Here is a 24,743-nt window from a genome sequence, read left to right as displayed (position 1 = left end):
GACCGGTTTTACAAATTTACAAGCGATCAATGAGTTTTTATGATTGAAGGAATTAAAAACAAAAAACGCATTGGAGAAAAAAATGCCAGGTTAATCTGTGAATATTTCGGGCGAAAAACTTCTAAATAATTTGAAAAATTGCTCAAAACTATGAAAGTGGTAAAAAAATGTTTAAAATCTATTTACCAAAATATCATGTTTCCCGCCACTTTTGCAAATAAATAATAGCACGTGGTTACCGTACTACATGTTTGATGCAATGCCATGTGTGCAGTTAGAGCGATTGGCAGTTATCGAGTTTTGCAGCAGACAGTTTCTTTGGCAAAATTGTTCTGAATCTGATAATTTGTTTATTTATGGTGCTACAGCACTACAGCTACTTCCAGTATAAGATTTACATTTCGTCCATTGTATTTATATACGGTTTGAAAATTTGCATTTTTTGCAGGCTCTCATTGACGTTGCTTGTTTAAACATGCGTGTGGGTAAACTATGCTATGTATATCAAACAAAAATTTTCCCCCTAGTCTTTGCAATTACGTGCGTTTGTTCGATCAGTTTCCAAGACAACGTTGGCGAAGACTCGCAAATTTTCTTCAATGGTTCGGCATTCATTCAATCCAACTCTACCAACTTTATTAGACAAACTTTATCCGGACTAAGTTTCAGAAGTTGTAAACAAAATGGAACGATAGTTGAAGAGGTTGGTCTTCACTTCTGTCATCAGTTTTATTACCTTCATTGTAAATTTTTTCAATCATTGGGACTTCTCTGCTTATTTAGCTAAATTGTGTTGTGATCTGTAACCTTTTGTCGTGTAAAGTTTATAAAATGGGATTCTTTGTGTTTTAGTTTAAAACATGTTGTAATATATTTTCATGTCAAGACTGCTGGACAAGAATCACTAAAAGTGTTTCTTAAAAATGCTGTGCTGATTTGCAAGTTTGTAGCAAATAACCAAAGCTTTATCATAAACTTTGAGCAAAAACTTTCTTTGAACTGTTGGCACCATCTGAAATTTGTATCTACTAACTATTTGCAGGTAATTGTTTTTTCTTAGTATTTTGGATTGATTTTGGTAAAAAAAATTATATTTTCTATTTCACTCATAACTTTTTTTGAAGGATTATTGTTAACTTTCAGTTAAGGAACATTTCAATCTCACTTAATGATTCAACAAAATATGTTTCATATCCATTCCAAGCAAAATTTGCAACAACTGAAGAAATTGCAAGAACTGTTATTGGTGCTAATGTGTGTAAGTTTTGTATTTTACCAAAATGTGACATATTTTTTTATAGTGTAATATTATTTTTTGACAAGGCGAAAGACATTTGGTCGTGAATATTCATTTCCTTGAATTTGCTGAATGCATCAATTATGCATGATTTTAATAGATGCTTATTTTGTTGTAGTGCTTAATGAAAGTTTCAATGGCTGCCTGGCTGAAGGTCCGAACTTCTTGTTTAACAATACTGTTGCCAACTCATCAGTGTATTATATGAATGTCGTGCATGGTTGTCCTTTAAATCACCACTTCACATGCGGTAAGTGTATTGATTTCTTGTTATGTGTAGGGCACAGTTTAAAGTATCTTTAAAATTTATTTTGTTCGTATACATTTAAATTATGACAAAAAGGTTTATCTGTCACATGAGTATAAATTCATATATATACTGTGGGTAAAACTTAACAACAAAAGCTTTTTTTACATCAGAATTGAATAAATGTGACAGTAGTCCATGTAATAATGGTGGGACTTGCCATACAAGTATAAGTGGTTTCAAATGTGAATGCCCTCCAAGGTTTAATGGAACATTTTGTGATGAAGATTTAGGTATTTGCAATATTACATATAAGTCCTATGAAATTTATCTTTTAAGATTTCTTTGCCAACACTTGCCACAAAAATTTGTAAAACGAGATTTTTGCTAGGCCCGCTCTGCAACTCCACCCAATGCCTTAATAATGGCACATGTGCAGAACTTATGAGCAATGGTGAAGCAGTATGCCAGTGCCCACTATATTTTTATGGCAGAAATTGTAGCAACATTGGCATTAACCCTTGTTCAAGCAATCCTTGTTACAACAATGGATTATGTGGTTCAAATGAAAATGGTGATTTTTCGTGTTATTGTGAACCAGGTTGGTGTTGGATTTTGACATGAAACTGTGCTCTTTGAAGGTAAAAAGCATTTGTTTAGGGTTTACTGGCGCAAGATGTGATGCAGATATTGATGAATGCTTGTCTCGCCCCTGTCAAAATGGTGGGATATGCAAGGAGACAGAAACTAAAAATAACTACACGTATGGCGTTTTTAAAAATATATAAAACCTCTGAAACATATGACTTTAACTGTGTTTTACTGCAGATGTGTTTGCAACCAGACTGGTTTCACTGGACCTTATTGTATGTCTGATGTCAATGAATGCATGACTAAACCATGTCATGCAAGGGCAACATGTTTTAATAGGTAAAAGCAGTATGTGGCAGTTTTTCACAAACAACTATTTATAAAAGGATAATAAAAATTTTAATCATCATTTGTAAAAAAAAAATTGTTCTGCATTATTTTGTATAAACACTGTGTTTGTTTTGCAACTCTGTTTGTAGGCCAGGTGATTTTTTATGTCTCTGTCCTCTTGGATTTGGTGGTCAGTTTTGTGATGAAGAAATAGATGAATGTTCTTCAAACCCTTGCATGAATGATGGTACTTGTTTTGATCATGTAGGACGCTTTACCTGTCATTGTCCACATGGATACAAAGGTAACAAAGTGAGAGTTAATCAAACATTTTTTGCCTGTGTGACTTATAAACAACATTGAATATTCAAGTTTAGCAGATTGTTTAAAAAAACACTTTAACACAAGGTGATACACCTGGCAACCTATAATCTGATATACAGATAATATGACTTTGCTTGTGCTTTTGCCATTTTGTATCAGTTTTCCCTGCAAAGTAAAAACAATTTGATTAGAATAATTGCAAATAGTCACATTCTTAACCATGCTCATCAATAATTTTTCTAATAACGTTGGGACCATATTTTGGTAAAAAGCTAAAAATCGTGTAGCTGTTCTGTTGGTTTGTTTGTGCAGTGCATAAATATTTTTAGGTTATGCTTGTGAAGAGGAGATCGATTATTGCATCAACAATGATTGCAACCAACTTACACAAGACTGTATTAGTGACCCCGGGAGGTATTTCTGCGTTTGCAAGAAAGGTTTTTGGGGTAAGCTGAAAATCATAGGCTTTTTAGTTATAAGGCTTATTGTCATACTGACGCCCTATGACTCTTTTAAGTTCTTTGAATGAGGCGTCAAGTGTCATACTAAAGACTCTTCAACCTCGCTTTTAAAGTTTTGTTCGCTCTTCCAAAAACTGAAAGATGGCACTTTTAATGTCGCGACAATCATTATGACGTCATAGTTAAATAAGCCTACGGTATGACGAGTATCCCGGTGCGCTTAGTGCCTCTTATTTTTAGAGTGCACAACGTTTCGACCCGTAAAGTAGTTTGCCTTTAGGATATTATACTGGGGAAACTTTGCTCTTCGTCCGTGCTGTTCCAATATATGAGTTGCCACCCAATTTAAGGTCGAAAAACGTAATTAATGAATCGTCAAATAAATTGATGTTGATTGCATTGATTTCATGTGAAGCCAATCCATCGTGACTTGGCATAAAAATTTCGCTTCATATTTTGGGTCGCAGACTTAAGGTTTGATTTTTTTTATAATTAGTTTTACGAACGACAACTGCCCGATTAATAGCAAAATAATACTGGAACAAGTTATACGAACTGATCTGACGTAGCATAGATAGAACAAGTCCCCTTTATAAACGTGCAGTTATGTATATCAACCTTAGTTCAATCACTTGAACACATTTGTCAAATGAGGGTTTCACGCTCCTCACAAAAAAGCTCCCCAAGCATTCGCAAGGTGTCGCCAAAGCGTCAATTTTTGTTTCTGTGTGCGTTAGTTCCACTTCGTCTGTCGCGAAACGATTTTTAATATCATTTAAAATGTCTGTAACTAACTTTCAAATGTCATATTTCGTTCAGGCTTCAACTGCACCGAAATCAATGAATGTTGGAGTAATCCTTGTCGCCATGCTGCAACATGCGTGGACGAGGTTGACCGATTTTCTTGCGTGTGTGTCCCCGGTTACCAAGGTACTTATGCACCTTACGTCTGACATTGGGCAGGCCCATTAAGACTGTGGGGTTTTATTGCTAAAAATATGAGGTTTTCTTCCATAGAAACCTCCAATTTAGGACACAAGTTTTCGCTTGCAAAATCGCCCGAAACACGGCTCATTGCCGAAAATTCAAAGAAAATTATGTCAGAAAAAAACGTCAAACACCGTTATCATTTTATGTGCAAAAAAAGCCATAATATTGGAGAGCTTCAGACAGGGTGTGTACACGCACTATTTCGACCTGTAAGGTCTCATCAGTGCAGCTGTTGATTAACCGTAAAATACGTTCCTATGAACCTCGATGGAGTTGAGAAATGCTGACAGTTCGTCAAAATCACTTTAGTTAAACTGCAGAGCGCAAAAATTTCCTACATTCTGTTTGTGTTTCATATTAACTTGCCAGCGGCAGATAATCTGAATGGGAAAGCACAAGGGTCCACTAAACCCATACCGCGCATATAAAGACGCCCCGCGTTGCACGTCATAATACTTCGTTTATGACATCACTTTCGATCGCTCGTGAACCGTCAAAGCTTCCCCGCTGATAAACTGGAATTGTGTTGTGGAGAAGGGAGGACGTAACAGTCTCTGATGTTGAGATTTTTTCAGTACTGTTACTGTACTGGTTATGCAAGTGTGTCGTTTTCGCAAGAATTGTACAGCATGGAATTTGCTTTATTAATAGCATAGGTTTCAGTATAAAAAGGAGTCACGAATTATGAAGTGCAACCGCACACACCAGCAAGGTATAATATTTTAGGTCAGCAGAGCATTTTTTAGTCAAATTGCAAAATTGCCCAACTGGTCTGTGCGTTTTCTGATGGCGATATACTTCTATTGTCATGTGGAAGACGTTTTGATGTGACAATTGAAAACTACAGTTGTGTCATTACTTCTCCCTTGATGGCAAGTATTACAAACAAATCCGCCCAATGAGGTGTACATGTCAGTAGTGGCGACAGTTTGCGACACAGTTTGTGCTCTACAGTCCACAGTACAGTCTACACGGTATGCAGCAACTACAAGTTTGGGGGCAGTTGGCCTTCTTGGACTAATCACAAATAGTCTGTCAGTTAGGCAGTGTAATCGCATAGGAATTTAATGAGCAGGCTTACATAAGCGTGTAGCCGAAGATAACTTATACTATTTTTTGTGTCAGCAGTTAATGTAGTATAGCAAATAAAGGCACACTCATTGCAGTGTAAACAGTCGGTCACGTGACTTACAATTGCATTGTGGTTAATGATTTCTTCGTTATTGTTGTAGGTAACGCATAACAAAGTAATCCACCGACCCCTGTGTTTTAATTTAACATGAAGGAAATAAACTTGTGTGGTATACATTCAACATTGCATATAATTATCTAGATCGACATAAAGTTAACCGCAGAGTATAACAAACGCCCATGTGTGGTGTTAATGATGTGGCGGTTGTCCAATGTAGGTCGCTGTGGCTCAAGACAAGCCATTGGAAATTGGAAACGCTCTCGACGTTAATTTAAAGTCGTCGTTCATGTGCGTCAGACATTTGAATTATTTACCATTTGTGGAAATTTAATATAGGTAGCATGAATATTGCAGAACAGGTGCACTGTAGATACCTATAGTTGGCTTTAAATGTAGGCCTATATATTTTGCGAAATGCATTTAAGAATAAGATTTGAAAGTGAGGTAAATGTTGTCACACAGTAACCTACCTGCAAAACTGTAATATGTGGAATTGTCATGAACAATTGTCGAACCAGCAACAGCTCAGACAAAAATGCGTTTAGAATGGAATAATTTCGTTTCATGCACGCGTTGGGTGTTGTGTATAGTGAACCTGGTTTTATGTAACATTGCTTTTGGATTCCATATTGTATTTAACATTATCTTAAGTCACTGATCAATAATGGTGAAATTCTCGTTTTTGACAAAAGTTTGTTTTTGTTGTGATGGGTGTTTTCGTAAGGAAAAACTACGTGACTCCTTTGCAGGAAAAATTGCAATTCGAACACGTGTAGCTAATTGAATCAATATGATCGGCTCGCGCAAATTAGATTAAATAATCCATCCTGGGTTTCCGTATTCAAACACCGGTAATCACCGGATATTTACGAAACAAACGAGGATCCAGCCCTCATTTCCTCACCTATACACGCTTCAGTGGAGAATCACTGATTCTTCAGGTCAAGTGGGATCAAGTCAGAAATAAGGGCATTGGTTTTATGTGCATTGGCATTGAGCGTTTATTTGTTCGTTTTTGATCTTGGCAGTTAAATATATTGTACTTTTTGGTGAGGTTTTTACTGTATAGAGTCTTATTCAGAATTGTGGTCCGCTAAGAACGGAACGTGGTGACATCCGTAAATATCATCATTTTACTTTGTGCGAATGTATACAACATAAATAAACAATATACTCAGAATCAAATGGCTTGGGCACCGATAAAACCTAACAGGTTATCGAGTCTGGCGCCCACGTGAAACGGACATTCGAGCTTAACTGCGGAATTGAAGGCGAAGCATAACTGTAAAAAATATTACCAAAATATTTCATGACATTTACGCATCTCTCATTGAATTTAACATTCGTATATCTTGTTGATGGTGTTTCAATTAACTTCAGTTAACAAATGAAAACCACCTTTAGTAATTAAATAAAGGGTGTTTTTGTCGCAATCAAAATAGTGAAAAAGTGCTTTGTTGGCAGTTCAATTTCAAATATTACCCTAATAACGTTGTGTCAACGGGAAGCGAGGTGTTACTGGACAGGTTTTGATTTCATGAAGTAAAAACATTTCATTGTTTGTTGACACTTGCTTTTTTTGTGAGCTTATCTTTGGTCAGTGACAAGCTGGAGCTTTTGGCGAGCGAAAAAGGACGAAGCTGTAATCGCATCTCGCGTCCCCTCTGACCGTTCGAGCGTGCGTCCCTTATCGCTTTCTGGCGTTGATTAGCAACAGACTCCTCTGTTTTAATTTTAAGTTATTGCAGGCCACAGTTTGGTCAGTCTTTGGGCGAAGTATGGAGGTTTATGTCTGGCGTTATTTTACAAATATCGCCTTGTTCTGATGTCATGTTGTTATGCTGCTGTTGTCAGTTCAGAAACTGTACAGATTGTATGTTTTTTGAAAGGATTTTGTACCAAAACCAGATCGCTTTATAAGCGTTTATGTTCAGATGGAATATCTGTCAAGTACAAATGTGCCATACCATTCAACTTACAATGAAAAGCTTAATGTAAACGAATCACTGTAAATTCCATTCAGGGTGGAAAACACTTACTATTTATTGTCCGTTTAAGTAGTTTACAATCGCTAAATTGATTCGATTCAATCAATTCAGTACGGGGAGGGGTAACCAATATCGAACTTGTATTTCTAAGTACGGCCACTCACAACCGCATTCTTCTAGTCGTTAATCAATTAAGGACATGCTTATATTTACAAAAGAACGATCGAAGCCGACCTCTTGATTAAGTTGCCCGATTGATTTTGTTTTGTCGACGAAGGGAGCTTGTTTGCGTGGGCAGCTGTGAAGTAGGCCAAACATAGATGTTGTAATTACGCCTGTTTCACAAGTGCTAATACGAAAAACATAAACACTCGAGTTCAAGGAAGGAGATCAAATATACTTTCGCGGTCTGGTTACTCCCAATTCTATTCTAAACCTTCCCCTCATGTTATGGAGAATTTACCTATAGAACCCACCCTCCTATCTTGCAAGGTACGAATATGGCAAAAACTACGTCGAAACTTGTCTCACGAATCGCGAACTCAGCCCAATGACTCGCAATGTGTCATTAAATCCCACGCTTGGAAATGTGTGAGCCGACGGCTTCAATTAAATGTCGAAAGTTACTGGAGGGCGAGCGAGCCCAGCACCGCCGGCAAAATGATGTCATGAAATGGTCTCAGTCAAAGCGATATCGGTGGCGTACGCGGTAGGGTTGCTGGTGTTGCACCTGCGCATTTACAATTTGATCAGGGCGCAGTCTTGATTTTGAGGTGATAGATTGTTAATTAGTGGTGCAACTGTGTATTGGAACACCTGGTGTTCGGCGACATGGGCTGTGTTGCCTGGTGTCGAATTTTGAGGTATTATAGACAAAAACTGAGCCTATGTTTTGTTGGTTGATTTGTGAGGCCGATCCATAACAGTTTGACTTGTTAAACATCACTCTTTATCCGTTCTCTTCATCAATACTTTCCTTTCAAAGCTTGACAACCGCAGTAGTTGAAGTAGGCGTAATGAATGGTGTGAGTTTAGATTGGTGTCTCAGCATAGTAAAGTTACATCTTTCTGTAAAGTAAGAGAATTAGTAAAATGTTTAATTTTGATGTGAATTCGTCATTGTCCCACTATCGACCCCAAAACCGTGTCTTGTGAAGCACTTTATTATTTCCTGTATTGGGGGACATGACAGGGTGGGACAGGCAGTTTTGTATCACAAACAGGTGCACGTGACAAGGTTGTCTGCGTTCATCGATTTTTCGTAGGGCCGTTGACCAGATAGTTATAACATACTGGCTTTTGCATTTGCTAAAAAGTGGATTTTGAACGTTCGCAGATGTATGTAGAAAAATTACCTCTGATTAACCAGGTTTTCGCTATAGTTTAACCGCAAGCAACGTTAAGCAATTTAAACCACTGCTTAAACACTCAAACTATACCAGGTGTTGAAATTTCTATTCAAAACAGTATATTTTGTCGTACTGCAAACACGTACAGTACTGTCATGTTATAATGGGTGCCCATACAGTAGTGTCAAGTAAATGTAAAAACGCCAGTCATTCGCGCCAAGGCTGTACAATATCATTTACCACTTCGTTGCTAATGGTTGTTCTGCCTCGATCCATAATGCCCCAACTCGAGTGTTTGTAAATGTCTTCAAGCGTTCTGTTCAAGACCCTCAACTACTCCGTATTGCCTTGTTCCACGCACGGTTGACCTAATCAAGCCTTCGATTGGTACGCAAACTACTAGCAAAGGCATTTGAACGTGGTTATATTTGTAATTTGTACGTGAATGTTTTTTGATTTACCTTTGCGATAGAGACTAATAAAATGAACAATTACTTATAGTTGGGAATGGTTGGAATAACCTGAGATTGTTACATGCGGCCTAATTAGGTCTAATACCTTCTTTTTACAAAAGAAGACATTTGAAATATTTTGTTGTCGAGTCTTTGTCGACGACGAGGCTGACGACAGAATCTGATTCCATAAGCTTTCATCAGACATAACCGGAATATGAAAATCTAAAGAGACTCATGAGATGGTTTTCATTTCTTATTCTCGGTTTCATTTGTTTTGTTCGTGTGGATTTTGGCGTTCTTGATTTACAAATTTTGTACCACACCTACATTTGCAGTTTAAATCCGCTAATATTGCCATCAAACCCCGTCCTAATTAGTTATGTGGTAAAATGTATGACATATGCAAGTTACTACTGACGAGCCTTTTTGCCAAACGTGGACATGAGATTGTGCTGGATTTCATGCCGTTTTATTTTCAAGGTTTTATCCGTTAGGTTTTTATTTAAAAGTAGTCCAAACATAAATACCGTGCATATGAAAGTGACGCTTCCCAAAATGACACTGGCCCTTGCCTTTCTGCTTATTGCTGCCTTGTCAGGTAATGTTACGAAGGATATTGTTTATCCCATACAAACCCATGTTAGCTGAAAATAAGAATGCTGAACTCCCATTATACATAGTTTGTATTGTGTAATGTGTTTCACTGGTTGACATGTTTACAATGCGGTAACGCTTGTTGTGTTGTAAAAGAAATTTTACTCCCTTTGATTGAAAAATGCGAGGGATTGCTAATTAACAAACATTTGCAATTGCACTAACTGCTAAAATATTTTATGTCATAGCTTACATATACCGTGTTTTAAAATAGTAGCGGCAAACCTGTGTTCTTGTTTAATGAAGGACACGAAAGTTTAATGTTTACATTGCGCAATGCAGTACACACGCTTGCACATTCTTGTTTGAAAAGAGCCGATTGGTTTCTTCATTTATTCATAACCACTTGACATGGCTCCACAGCCAGAATTTACAGAACGTAGATCTTTCATTGCTTGTTAATTTTACGCAGGAATAACATGTGCTGTGGAGACGAACGAATGTGCGACCAATCCATGCGGTATCAACGGCCACTGCACTGATCTTATAAATGGATATTCGTGTAATTGTACATTGGGTTGGACGGGACAGAACTGCACTGAGGTAAGTCCGAATTGAAGAAGAAAAATGCCGATAATAAAAAGGCAAAATGTATTTGGGTCTTACCTCAACAATTATCTACATATATTTGCCTGTTAGAGGGGAAACGGTTTGCAGAATGTTTAGCATACAGATATTTAGTACACGATTAGTCGATGTTATCTGGGGTATGGACTAGATATAATCGAGCGGTGTGATTATAACAACGATAAATATTTCTACTCAAGTCTGCCAACTTTACAAAGTGTTGAGACAAAATGTTTTTGAGGCATTTGTTATTGTTAAATAACCAACAACCAGAAAAATATATAAATAAAAACGGTTGCTTACATGCTAGATTTTGTTCAAAATGTGAAACAGTATTTGTTGTATTTAATTGAAAGACTTTGGGTGTCATCATTAGTTAAAAAATGACGCGGTTGGTCAAACTCCACATTTGTAGAGAGCTGTGCTGACCTGACTAACGTCACAGATCGTAGATAAGGCCCGTGGGGCGGGGATGTCGTGTGTTGTTGTATTCAATAAAGCGTTAAAAAGATGCCGATCATTCACAAATTGGCTTCTGCGTCTTTCTGTTCAACGTAATCCAATTTTCGGAATATTAAACATGAAAATGTTTCTTTTTATTATGAAAGCAATTTCCATGTTTTTATGCAGGTTCATGCTCCCTGTGAAGAAAAACCTTGCCTCAACGGCGCCACCTGTCGGACGCTGCTCGACTCTCAGCTCCCCGGTTATTCGTGTCAGTGTCCACCCGGTTTCCAGGGATACGATTGTGACGTCAACATTGACGATTGCGCGAATGTTACGTGTGGATACAATGAACATTGCGTCGATTTGGTGGAAACTTACGACTGTGTCTGTGAGCCAGGTACCCTAACCAATGTTACCATGACCAAATTGTTGAGAGACCTCGTAATTAGGAACCTGCTGAGGTTCCTGTTTCTATTAGTGGTTGCTAATGTCCAACCAACAACTGGTAACATTTCCGACACAAGTGCAGTTAACAAAACAACAGAGAATTTGTTGGTTATTTCCATGCCCTCCTTATTTTCATTGCTGTTGAAATGCTATATCCAAGAAGAGTTCGAGTATATTTTGTACATTGTCGAACATTGTCGTGATTTTAGTTCTGCGAAAGTTAGCGAAACCCTCTTACAGTTCCTAATTTGACTTACATTGAAGTTTGGTTGTCTTTCTGCAGGTTTTGCACAGGACGTAGATGGCAACTGCAGTGTGGATATAAACGAATGTGAATCGGTTCCTTGCCAGCATGGATCGACATGCGTTGACCTTATCAACAAATACAAATGCAATTGCACTTACGGTAAGATTGGACACAAGCTTTCTTCTGTACTTAAGATGCCCAGAAACTGGCAGCTAAATATATTAATTTTCAAAGCCACAATTCTGATATTAACCTATACCAAACTTTTTTGTACACACTTTAATGTGTTTATGTTGTTTTAGGGTACGAAGGTTTGAACTGTGAATTAGTGACAGACTTCTGTCTTTCTCACCCTTGTAAGAACAACGGGATTTGCCAAGGAAGAGTTGGGTATGTTTCTTCGTGCAACTTTCCCATATGTTACATTTGTACTTTGTTACTTAACATGTACGACCAGTATGCTTTAGTGTTATTGCAAATAAAGCACTGCAAAGTAAAACTATATCCAAAAAAAAAGCTGCAAATGTACGTTTTTAATTGTAGATTAAAAAATCTATAACTGAAAGCGTACATTGCCTAGTTTATACGTATCCGCTCTCCACTTTCTAAACCTTTCATTCAATTCCTGTACGATTTTGCTGAATCGGCGATACGCATTTGTCAGACACCTTAAAACAACTTAAAAACTGTTATTAATTCTCCTACAATTTTTCCTTCACAAATCTACAACCTATTCTGATGTTTCCAACCCATTCCTTGTATCCAGATCCTATTCCTGCTTTTGTGCGAACGGTTTTCTTGGTCTGCAATGTGAATACAAACACAACCCATGTGAGAGCGACCCGTGTTTATTCGGCTCCACGTGTCACGTGATGGACGGCGGCTTGTATCGTTGTGAATGTACTTCGGGATATGAAGGGCGTAACTGTGAGGTTGATATCAACGAGTGCCTCTCCTCGCCATGTGTGTAAGTATCACGTGACGAGTCAACGCTTGTAAAAGTTCTTGTGAACATACAGCTCTGGGTTGAGGATAAAAATGCTTAATATTTTCTGGGTTTTTTTTTTTTTTTTTTTTGTTTTTAGTTTATATATAGATTATTTCTTAATGTTGAAATACCTATTATAATTATATCTTGAAGTTGGGCACTGGCTAGCGATTCGCATGGACAAAATATATGACTTTAGCCATCGTTGGCCAATATAAAGTACACTATATGGCATTAATAGTATTTACCTAATGTTTTCAAACATAAAATTTACGAAAACTTTTTCCGTCTTTGGTCAACATGCATGTTTTCATCCCTGTCACAAATTTTTGGTCGTGATTTCAGAAATGGAAATTGTACTGACCTCGTGGGAAACTTTAGCTGCGCATGCGCAGTAGGTTGGGAAGGTACAGTGTGTGATGTGGATGTAGACGAGTGTTTAAGCAGCCCTTGCAACAACGGTTCAACCTGTAGAGATTTGGTAAGTAAAAAAGTGGGTGCATAACGTTTCGCGTATATAGTCTGTTGCGATCCAAAACTCATTGTGACGTAATAATGGCGAATTTGGTCCCCAAATAAGTGGGCGGCCATGCGACAGACAAAACACGCCAGTGACAAAAATCAATGTTAAGACCACCCTTTTATCTTCCATTGCAGCGTTCTTGTCAGTATTTTAACATATTCTATGTGAGGTAATCGCCCAATTCTCCCTCTCCTGAATTCGCTCACGAAGGCCTCAGCTTTGCGAACGTAGATACCGCAATGTACAAAAAAATCCGTTAAAATACATCAGTTTTTTATTGTTTGGATTTTGGGACTAACGAGATTGTGAAGAAATTTTTTGAAAAGAAATTAATTGTTTGAATTTTTTTTGTCAGATATCTAGACTAAAATGGGTGTAAAATTGTTTGATAAAGTGTCTGGCAATGTTCTTTCGTTTTTTTAATTTACAGAAAGAAAAAGACTGCGGTTTTTATTTTCCAGGTTGCCGGATACGAGTGCTCGTGTTTAGCTGGATATACTGGTGACCATTGCAAGATCGACATTAATGACTGCGAAATTCAACCATGTCAGAACAATGGAACCTGTGTAGACGGTAAGTTGATAAATAACAACAATGCTTGAAGACAACACGACAATTTACAAATCGTGTTGTTTTGCATCTCAGATCGTTAGCAATGGATTGACAAATTCTTGGTACTTAGGTGGTAACGGGTAATGTGTAATGTAACCGTATTAAAATAAAGAAAAGCATATATCCCACTGAAGCACTAAAAAAACAAGATCTTGGTCAGATGATTTAGCAGCAAACTAGGCCAGTCCTAGGAATCAATTTTTATCATGATAAAATGTACGTTTATTTATTCACACACAGAGGTGAACGGGTTCTCTTGCGTGTGCGACCACACCGGTTTCCATGGCGACGTTTGTGAGGTTGAAGTGGACGAGTGCCAAGTCCTAAAGCCGTGCCTCAACGGCGCCTCTTGTGTCGACATGATAAACGATTATTTCTGCCAATGTCACCTGGGTTACGAGGGAAGGAATTGTGAGGTTGGTTCAAGTGATTTTTGTGACATGTAGTTAAATTATGGCATTTTAGTATCGTTTAAAGTAAAGATCATGATTAATGGGTGTGAGTGGTTCTTGCCATAGTTGGTGGTGAAAGTAAGTCGGTGTTGCGGTAAGAATTCGACTGCTGGTGTGTCCCAAAATGGTAAATCTATTCAGTTATTTGAGAAATGTCACCTAATACACGGAAACACAAATATGATCATTTAGCTTGAAATGTGTAGGTTTCGTTTGTGTCATCTGTACCAGTAAACTCACAAGTTCAGGTTCATGCATATCATTTTATGTTATTTGATTTTTTGTTGTTGTCAAGCTCGACTGTCGTTCTACGTTTTATGTTTTTGCTGCATGTACGCAGATATAATTATAATCTTTTTTGTCCGGTTACCTTTGTTACATTTCATGCCTTCGTTCTTCGTTTTTGTTTTGTTTTTGTGAAAACTGAGTCCGACAAGTTCGTCGTTTCCGTTGACATTTTGCTGTGTTTTGTCGTTGTCATATGTTTCCATGCAACATTTTACCCAAACGATCCTTGCTAAAAATATCATCAGTAACACTTCATCTTTCACAAAGATCGATGTGGACGATTGTGCGTCACAACCATGTCGTCACAATGCAACGTGCGTCGAACGGTCTGACGTCACTCAGTATGGGAGCGTGTTCATGAAAAACTTCACATACGCGGCTGCCCATGGTTACGTGTGTATCTGTCCACCAGGTATATGATTCACATCATAGTAGGTCCATTGTTTAAGGGTTTAAATACTTTATTTCTGGCTTTTTTAATGGTATGTGGCGTTGCTTCACACAGCTGACATGACTTTTTTGATACTCTTTCGTAGAAATTCGTAGAATTTTTGAAGACGTAACTGGTGTTAATTAACTCAAAAACTTCTTCTAGCAAAAAAAAATATTACGATCGACGCTTCGGTCGTTTTCATTTGACCTTAGAATATCTTTAGGTGGTCGCCAATTGCATAAATTCAAGACTTCATCAAACTGTGTTTCGACAGGTTATGAAGGGCCAGATTGCGAAACTGAAACGGACGAATGTGCTTCCTGGCGGCCCTGTAAATCCGGATCTACTTGCGTGGATCGTTTAGCGGATTACAAATGTGTTTGTGAAGCTGGATTCAGTGGGAGGAACTGTACTGTCAGACTGAGAGGTTGCGATCAAAATTTGTGTGCTGAAAACTCTATTTGTCGTCCCTACTTGCTGGATGAAGCTAAAGGTAAAATAGATAATGATCCAAGACAACTGCCTTCAACTTAACAACTTATTTTGGTTGTACTTTACAGATCTGCACAATTATTCGTGCCAGTGTGGTAAAGGCTACACATCTGTCTTCTGCAACACAACCACCAGTTTATCGTTTGGAAATTCGCGCTCCCACGTGACTTTTAGCGCACTCTCGATTGGTCAACGTTTCACGCTCGATTTCAGAACCACGCTAGAAAGCGGGATTTTAATTTCAACTCGTCTTGTGAACTCTAGTTTAAAGGTTTGAGAAGTTTCTGTTTTGTTATTGATTTTATTGCAAATATTCGAAAAAATTAACGAGCACCGGTCATCGTTATACGTGTTTTGTTGCTTACGACTGTTATTTAACATATCGTGTGCCTTTAGATCGAATTGTCAGGCGGTTCACCTAGAATCACATTGACTGATGCATCAGCCAATCAGAGTTCTGCGCGCGTCATTCAAACCAAAATGAACGATGGTGATTGGTGGACACTGGCCATTGCAATTACCAAGGATGAGGTTATCTTGCAAGCTGATGGTTACAGTGCGTCGCTTGGTTTGATCAATGTTAACAACTCGCCTCTACCAGGTTAAAATATAAAAGATTATGACCATTTGCAAATATTCCATTGCGTACGTTTTAACATAGCGTGTCAATATCAAAGTGTTTAATTTCATAATTCAGAAAGATATATGCAATTTAATTTAAATTTGCATACCGTTAAGGGTGTGCAATTTTCAAATTTAATCAACAATTAAGATCTAGAGACAGTTATATGCTTTTACAAAAAGCGCGTATTTTGTGCAAGCGTGTGAAATTGTAAAGAAAATGACTGAAATAAAATAAGAAAATTACATACTGCAGCAGCGAGATCACACAATTTTTTTAACCTAGCATCCGATGTTGAATTGGGTGGCGACGGATTTGTCGGCTGTGTTCGTGACGTCACTGTATCTGGAAGAAAACTTTCCCTCGCCGAAGCGGCGTCTTATCGCAATGTGTCGGCAGGGTGCGCTAGAGAGCTAACGTGCACTCCAACCACGTGCAGCAAGAAGGGAAACTGCGTTGATTTGTGGGTTGACTACAGGTAGCGACCGAGAGCCACATGTAGGTGTTTTTGTGGTTCGTATTTAAACGTGGTTACTTTTTGTCTTTAGGTGTGATTGCTTGAGACCTTACAAGGGACGTAACTGTGAGTTGGTCGCCCAACCAACCACTTTTGGCCATATGGGAGCATTCAGTTCAGCCGTGTTTCAGGTATTGTTGAACTGCTACAACTTATTGTTTCAGAAATTATTGTTGAACTCGGTGTAGGTTTGAATCAATGCAGATATAGTGACCGTAAATCTGTGCATTACACACAAATGGCTGCCCTTAAATTACAAGACTGTGGTATAGGTGACCATTCTTCAAATTACGTGTTTAAACTAAAAAGTAACGTCGTCGTTTTTGGTACCAGGCCTGTCAAAGTCCATCGCCAATTACAAATACTTAATATCCTCTTTTGTTTTTTTATGTCTGTTGCTTCTCTTTATATTGTTTGGTTAGTCACTCAGTGGCTTTGTACCGCTTTATCTGCTTCTTGAGGGAATAGTTCAGAACCAAACTGGTTAGGTGAATTTTGAGCTCTAATTTTGTTTAGTTGACGGTTTCATGTCGTTTCCAATCGTTATTTTTTGTATCTTTCAGCTTTCGTCACCACTTTGCAACACTTTCGACGTTTCTATGTTTATTAAAACGACCCAGAATGATTCCTTTCTTCTCTCAACTTCAAGTGACGCAACAATAGCTTCTACTGGTCCGGATTTCAGCGCTGTTTTGCTTGAAATAACTCAAGGCAAATTAAAGGTGAAGTTTATAAATAATTTAAAGGAATTTGGACAACCACTCTTTACTCAGATTGAAATGCACAGTTACATTTAAAATTAATTTGCTTTTTAGTAAATCGTATTGTTTTGATGTAAATTTATACTATTTTTTAAAAGGCGACTACTGGGGGACAAAGTTTCGTGATCAAAGCGTCAAGATTAACCGATGGAGAAACCCACTTTGTTTCTGTTCAAATTGTCAACCAAACGTTTGCAAGCCAAATCGACCAAGAGAAGTAAGTGAATAACACGTCAGGTTAGACGACAAAACTGCACATGCAAATAGGCGGACTAAAAATTGTTGAAAAAATACCGTTTTGTCGTCATGAGTAGAGGATAAACAAAAATTATTTAATAAAATTTGTCAAAAAAATTATTTCATCCCAAAAAATTTTAAACAGCCCAAACTTTTGTACCATGTTCGTGTTATTGGAAAAATTCGATGTAATTTCTGTCACTAGTAACGTTGGGGCAGAATTCTCCCGACTTATTTCAACGTGCTTTGTTCGATCTATTTTAGTTCGTTCAACGGAACGCTTTCCGGCTTCCTAAACCTGACGTCATCTTCTCTGTATGTGGGTGGACTCACTTCGATCGGAGGTATGCAGTGCGTGTTGTGTTAGTGACTCATCGCCAACCGTTGTCAAAATAAACAATAACTTTGTGGTTTTAGTCGAAAAAAGGCGGCGACGTTCCACGACGAGCAACACAACTCCTTTCAAAGGAACTATTCTAGACTTGAGAGTGAATAACGAAATATTACTGTTTAACGCCTCCGATACCCAAACTGAAGGTTGGTAAAATCTGATAAAATTGAAACAGATTAGAACCACGTTTGCATAAGAATTGGATAAAATTGAGTACGTTGGCTTAATCATTATATTTACCATAAACGTTGTTTGCAGCTTGAAAATTTGTTTTAGTTTAACCTGTAGCACGGGAAAACGTTGCTGATAAAAAAAACTTTTTTTTTAGCAGCACCTTATATTCTTCCCAATGTGTCGACCAACCTTCTGCCGGGTGAAGTATCCGACCCCGTGTGCGGCTCAACCAATCAGAGTGCCTACACCAATCCGTGTCACAATGGCGCCCTTTGTGACGTCACTTTCAACGACTACGTATGCAACTGCACACCTGAATGGCGAGGAAGGAATTGCGATCGCCCCGTTTTCTGCAAGTGAGTTGAGATTGAAGGTTGTTTGGCATCCAGTTTCTTTTTAGACGAAAACTTTGCCTCGCTAAAACTTTCCGTGAAATTTTGGTCGAAAATAAAGAAGAAATACCCTTTTTTTTGTCTAAAATCCTTTTGATGAATTAAGTTGTGTCCTTAATAATTTGGGTCAAAACAATGATCCAGTGGGGATTACATACACTAGAAGGATATTTACATGCTTTTCACGCTTACGCTGATCATATTAAAAGCGTCTTAAAAGCCATTCCAGTATATTCTATCAACCCGATGCGAAGTAAAACAGTGTGTTGTTATGAATATAAAACGCATGTTAAACTTTGCAGGCAACTGAGTTGTCCCATCGGTCTCAAATGCTTCGACCTTGACAACGGAGGATTCGAATGTCTGGGATCATCTACGTTTAATCCATCGTCAAAAATATTCTACGAAATCAGCAATAACGTTACAATCAATGTTACAGAAATATCGTTCAAAATACGCACCAGGTATGTTACAGGAACATTGAAACTACAACAGGGCTGTATTATTGGTCGAAATGTTCGTTTTTGTTTTGTTAATTATCAGTGTGCTGTGATATTCGGTTATTTTACAACACTTTGAAAAACTACTTTTCCAGGTCGACTGCTGCTTCCATTTTATTTGTTCCCATCGGTGCCGGCGCAATCCGGTTTCAACTGGCATCAACCGGTCAATTACGTGTGGCACTCAATACTGATTCGCTTGACAGCACACAGCCAATTAACGACGGGCTCTGGCACCACGTGACTTTGACAGCGAACGGGTAAGCAGCATTACTCCAAAATACGTATATTTTTGTCCATATGCACGCATGCAGTTATGTATTTGTTTATTGTACAGAACGCTGAAAATCGATGAAGCAAGTTTCGGCGCTTTTTCGCAAAATGTTGTGATTGGCGGAATCATGTCACGTGGAAACGGGGACGTTGCGATTGGTGCAACAGAAGCGACACCAGCATTCAAAGGTAACCATTGTTTGCTTTTACGAACTAGTATTTACTACGTAATGTATCGTCGATGCAGGCACCTCCAGATTTACGTAACCCGTAGTGTGTTTACAAAGAAAGTTTTTGGCGTAAAAATATGTCGTCATTTGGAATCGGTGCCAACTTTGAGTTTAGATCGATAGCTGTAAGTACACATAAACTGGCTCAAAATGTTGCAATTGCTTTAAAAAATCTTATCCCCCTCAGAAAACCAATAATGTATGCTCGGGTTATGAAAAAACGTCCAATGTTACTTACATCCCCTCTCCCAACAGGCTGCGTGGAGGATATCAGAATCAATCAATACCTTCTACCATTTTACCAACTATCGAAATTGACCAATCACACCGCTGCAAACAGAGCCACACCCTTTTTCGTGGCGTCAGAGATGGTTGACGTGACGTTGAGCTGCACGGGCGATGACGTGTGCGTCTCCAATCCGTGTGAAAATGAGGGCACCTGTGTGGATGAGTTCAACTTTTACAACTGCAATTGTAGGGATGGTAAGGAAATTTTAGTTTTGGGGAATTTTTTGCTGGACCAACGCATAAGTTTCTCGGCTGTGGTGTACGTTTTGCAATATTTGGAATTTCACTGTTTAGCATTGGTCTGTTTCAATGGTTTTAAACCTGCATTCTGGGCCACCAACGGATGTATTGTTTTCTTAAAGGTGGTTCATTTTACTTAATTAAGTCAGTAGTTGATAAAATACGTGAAATTGTCTATCAGTAGTTTAAACTTTACTGGATCATAGAACCAAGTTACCCTGGCAGGCTGTCGATCGATTGCCAATCGTAAGAGCTGTCTACCAAATTGATTTTTTCTGTTTATACTCAGCAACTGAAATTGTCTATTTTGGTTTTGATTGGATTCACGTTGTGTGCGTAAAACCATCAGACAAAAAAATACTTGCATTAATATTTTGTTGTCATATACGAACACATACCGTCAAGTGCACTTGTAAAGCTTATATTGTATGTTGTTGTAGGATTTACATCAAAAAATTGTGACGTCAATATCGATGACTGCGTGAACGTCACGTGTTCTCACCATGGCAACTGCAGCGACGCGATCAACGGTTACGCTTGTATTTGCCTAAATGGATACACCGGCCATTTGTAAGAAATTATTTCAGATTTTGCATGACTATTTAACAAAATTACTGTATCCATTTGGACATTTGAGTGAATTTCAGGCCTGAATTTAACATTTACACTTGGACATAATCAAGCTTATGTGGGAAAAAATTGCAAAACTAAATCTATGTTAAAAAAGCAAAGCAGTCCCAAGTATATTCACATTACCTATAAAACCAGATTATAATTCTATCATCTGGTACGAAACAAATAACTACAGTACGGGTTTGACCAGAAACCCGCCAACTTTGCTGTGATCGTGTATTTAATTTACAGAAGCCATTATTTCTCCTGTTACTTGTTCCACAGCAATATGTTTTATTTCAGATGTGAAACGGAAATTGACGAATGCGATCCTTCGCCATGCATGAATGGCGGCACGTGTTACGATCTGATTGGTTCATTTCGATGCGATTGCAACGACACCAACTTCATCGGAGAACGTTGCCACCTTGATACGTCACAATCCTGCGGTGACGTCAAACATCACAACTACCCATGCGTAAACGGCGGAAAGTGTCGCAATGTAACCGAAGGCAACAAGGTAACTATGCCACAGGAGTACATTGCTGTCAAAGGAAAACCGTAATATGGGAATCTTTTATTAAAAGCTCCTGTTCTTTTCAATTAATAATAGTGTGAAGAGCGATTTCTGACTTTTATGCACAAAAAAATTGTTTTAGTTGAACATATTCCGGTTTTGAATGTACATAAGTATTTCTTATCATACAGATTATCAGTATTAATGCGAACGCGTCGTACATATTAATGCACATAACTGTTCTAATTATTGGAATATACAAACTGTTTAAACCAACTGTTTAATCATGTACCGAAAATTCAGTATTTATGGACGCGTATAATTTTGAGATTGCCAAGTATTTTAACATTTTGTATAATATGACGACGTTTCTGCGACAAGATTTTATGTAAAACAACAGCAAGATTAATGTATTGATTCGTGACATGTGTCTGCAGGTTGCATATTCATGTTCTTGCGATTTACCATACACTGGAAGTAAGTGCGAAGTCGAGATGAACCCGTGTGAAAATAACAAGTGCAAGAACGGAGCGACGTGTGTTGGGAATAAGGTGACCATGAATCTGTATACAGCTAAACATAAACCTCTGACACTTATTAAACTGACAACTTTTTTCAGATTATTTTCATAAAAAGTGATTTTCGCTCTAATCTTAACAATTGCGCTTAATTCCCCGCCTTTTTCTATAACTTCGCAACTTCACCGTACCATTTTGCCGGTTCGCCTTCATTTGCATTGAAAATGATTGTAGAAAACAATCGAAACGTTTGCATGAAGTTCTCTAGCATTGTATGGGCTATCTTGTTTATATTAAATATGTTGTGTTAACTTGTGTTTTGTTTTGTAATTTAGAGTTCGATGACTCACATATGCGCATGCGCTGAAGGATACACGGGTGTGACGTGTCAACGTTGGATTGGACAGTGTTCGAGCGGACCCTGTGGAAACAATGGCAGTTGCTATGACGACGGAAGCGGATTCAATTGCACGTGTTTCAAAGGCACCGTCGGTTTAACTTGTCAGTACCCAGACCTGTGCGCAGTGAAGCGCAACGTCACATTGTGTGCGAACAATGGAACTTGTCAGGTGACCTTGGACACAAACGGATTGCCAGTGTACAGTTGCAAATGCGTCGCCGAATTCGCAGGTAAATACACCAAGTTTTTCTTTTGTATCGCCGCTCGGTGGCAGCAGAGCGTTAGTTATTGTGTTGTGTGGCACCAAGGGCGGTGGTAATTCCCTCGTGTCGGTTCCACCGTCTGCGGTTTGAATTAGAGGTGGAAATTTTCCTACGCCGTTTAATCCGACCGCTTACAACAAGTTGGGGCGATAACTTGGATGTCTATGATATAAGTTTACATCTTAGAAGTGAATTTGTTGTCAATTACATTTTTACAAAAACATTCGTTAGCAAATTTCCGTTGCATAGAATAAGGAGTAAATAAAAGTTAATAATTGTTACTTTCCCACCGATTTAAGCAAAATTTATTCCCAATTTTTCTATTTACCTCCAAATCGTAGTTAATCCCTCTATTTTATCCTAAAAACCTTGCGTTTTAGCGTAAAAACATACGACCTTCTTTTTACAGGGGCTACATGCAGCTTTCCAAACCCTTGCTTAAATATCACGTGCCAAAATGGAGGTGTTTGTGATGTCACTAACCCATCAGTGACGTCACAAGAAGACGGTAAGCAACTAATCGCGGTTTGCCAATGTCCGTCTGGATTCACTGGAGACTTCTGCGAAACTGTAAGTTCACCAACTTAAAATTCCATAATGTTGGAACTGTTTTCCATATAACTATCCCCATAAATTATATAAACCCATTCATGACGTATTTGGTGACTGGAATATACCATCATTCATAACAGTGTTCTATACAGATTAAGGCGCCCTTGTACGGGCAAAACCCTTGGATAATAGTGGGATCCATTATTGGCGCTGTGGCATTTTTGCTGCTCATAGCCATAGTGACGTCAGCAGTTTGTTACGCAAGAGGGGCGCGTGCCAACAGGGGGGTGTACAGCCCCCAGCAAACAGAAAGTATGGTTGTTACCCAGTGTACCCCCGTGCCCCCAAAACAACCCCCGGAGAGACTTATATGAGGGTCAGTTCCGCATGACTGGTTGTCGGTGTCACGTGAAGGACAGTCATACATGACTGGAGTATCACATGTTGTAAGGAATGTGTAGGTCGGTTCGGTGGTGTCACGTGTTCCACGCATGGGTGCGTAGTCAGTAAGATTGAGCTGTTTCGTTGCATGGCGGTGTTGTCCCGGTGTATGTCCTTGTTGTAAATTCCATACATTTGTTCCGACTTTTGCTAATTTGTTAATTGCAAGAGGGTAAATATTATCATCAGTTTTGGCTGGAAGTTAGTCCTCCAAGGAGATATTAGTATCCATGATTTTGTCGCATTTTCTTGTTTTGCATCTGTATCCTACTTTTATGGTATATGGCAGTTAAAGTGAATAATATCAATGTTTGCAATACTACAGAAAAATAATGTCCTATGCATAGGTACAAATTCTAAATGTTATTTAATTATCATGGAGTTAAAATGTTGCAAACTATCGCGACAGTTAAAACGAAAAACAAATACACTTAAATTAGGTCATATTTTTAGTCCTTTCTTAACTTTTATTTACAACACAAAGGACCCGTACCTCTTCTCATCTTCCGCAATGATCGTCCTTATTGCATCCGTGGGAGGAGCCGGAATCCTCCTGCTTCTGGTCCTTGGAGCAGCCGCCACCGTCTCCGCGGCGCTAGAGAGGCGAGCCACATCCGGGACTTACTCCCCCAGTAAACAAGAAGCGTCTTCTGCCCCCCCTGGCCTAGGGGGTCGCCTCGAATCGGAAGTATGGACCGAATTAAAACCCCCTCCGCCTTGCGAACGCTTGATATGACGTCATCGTCGCTGCTTGTGACGTCAACGCATGGTTTATGCTCGAATGGAGGAGAAATTGCAATGAAAAATATTTCAGGAGAAATGCCAAGTGCGGAATGTGGGGAAACACCCTCTTGCGCAACGGATTGTAAGTTCGCGAAATCATGTTGTTGTGAAGCTCACGAAAAAATGCCGTTATTTTGGTGCTGAAACCACCGCGTCAGCGGCGCGCGTGTTGCATAACTACCGGCAATGACGCATATGTTACATCACCAGACCTTCTTCAAACATATGTTAGCTGTTTACAGAGCTCCGCAGAAAATAAATCGCGTAGCTGCTCAACAAACGAAATATCGTGCATAATATCGTACAGTAACACTGCATAACTTTTTAAATTTAACTTTGAAAGTTATTGAATCCACGTAACCCGAGCGAACCATTGTTTTAAGCTTATCGGGTCGTTTTACCATTTCAATCACCCTAACTACGTGTTGTACGTCGCAGTTTCTTCCTTGCTTTTAACAGCTTCGTTTCCTAATGAACTATTTCGTTGCCTTGTGCTTTTTAAATCGTTCATGTACGTTTTATTCTTTACCGTTTTTTAATATTCTGTATAATCTTGTTCATTACCTAACGCTTTTCATTGCCAGACTGTGACCTGTAGTTGCCAGATTTATCGTTATTTCGTTTCTTATTATGTTAACACCGCGTCCCGTGATTCGTT

The 24,743-nt window shown here is 38.6% G+C and overlaps 1 protein-coding gene across 1 annotated transcript; it reads left to right on the top strand.

Annotated features, from left to right (window-relative positions):
• The first annotated feature begins 475 nt into the window (after window positions 1–475).
• Window positions 476–24,623, top strand: LOC145913845 (protein crumbs-like). Its single transcript, XM_083001606.1, has 40 exons — window positions 476–485; window positions 528–703; window positions 1,144–1,258; window positions 1,416–1,547; window positions 1,718–1,837; window positions 1,936–2,145; window positions 2,205–2,307; window positions 2,373–2,474; window positions 2,615–2,769; window positions 3,119–3,235; window positions 4,070–4,180; window positions 10,291–10,421; window positions 11,076–11,289; window positions 11,623–11,745; window positions 11,889–11,976; window positions 12,353–12,553; window positions 12,920–13,055; window positions 13,559–13,670; window positions 13,950–14,125; window positions 14,717–14,861; window positions 15,157–15,375; window positions 15,443–15,645; window positions 15,771–15,975; window positions 16,282–16,474; window positions 16,545–16,644; window positions 17,077–17,235; window positions 17,373–17,491; window positions 17,776–17,855; window positions 17,929–18,048; window positions 18,231–18,432; window positions 18,771–18,932; window positions 19,064–19,228; window positions 19,306–19,430; window positions 19,727–19,954; window positions 20,440–20,569; window positions 20,915–21,131; window positions 21,566–21,679; window positions 21,982–22,276; window positions 22,719–22,879; window positions 23,787–24,623. The coding sequence occupies exons 1-40, from the start codon at window positions 476–478 to the stop codon at window positions 24,036–24,038; spliced, it is 6,126 nt and encodes a 2,041-aa protein (XP_082857732.1). The 3' UTR covers window positions 24,039–24,623.
• Window positions 24,624–24,743: the final 120 nt, after the last annotated feature.

This window comes from Ascidia mentula, chromosome 9, assembly GCF_947561715.1.
Source record: "Ascidia mentula chromosome 9, kaAscMent1.1, whole genome shotgun sequence".
Lineage (NCBI taxonomy): Eukaryota > Metazoa > Chordata > Ascidiacea > Phlebobranchia > Ascidiidae > Ascidia > Ascidia mentula.
Note: the sequence above shows the minus strand (reverse complement) of the source record. Positions and strands in the feature narration are given on the sequence as shown.

What these genes read in the sequence shown, in the direction of transcription:
- LOC145913845 (XM_083001606.1), top strand. An exon ending in CGTGTGTATCTGTCCACCAG is followed by an intron (nt 14,862 to 15,156) that starts GTATATGATTCA and finishes GTGTTTCGACAG; the next exon opens with GTTATGAAGGGCCAGATTGC. An exon ending in CTGGAGACTTCTGCGAAACT is followed by an intron (nt 22,880 to 23,786) that starts GTAAGTTCACCA and finishes TACAACACAAAG; the next exon opens with GACCCGTACCTCTTCTCATC.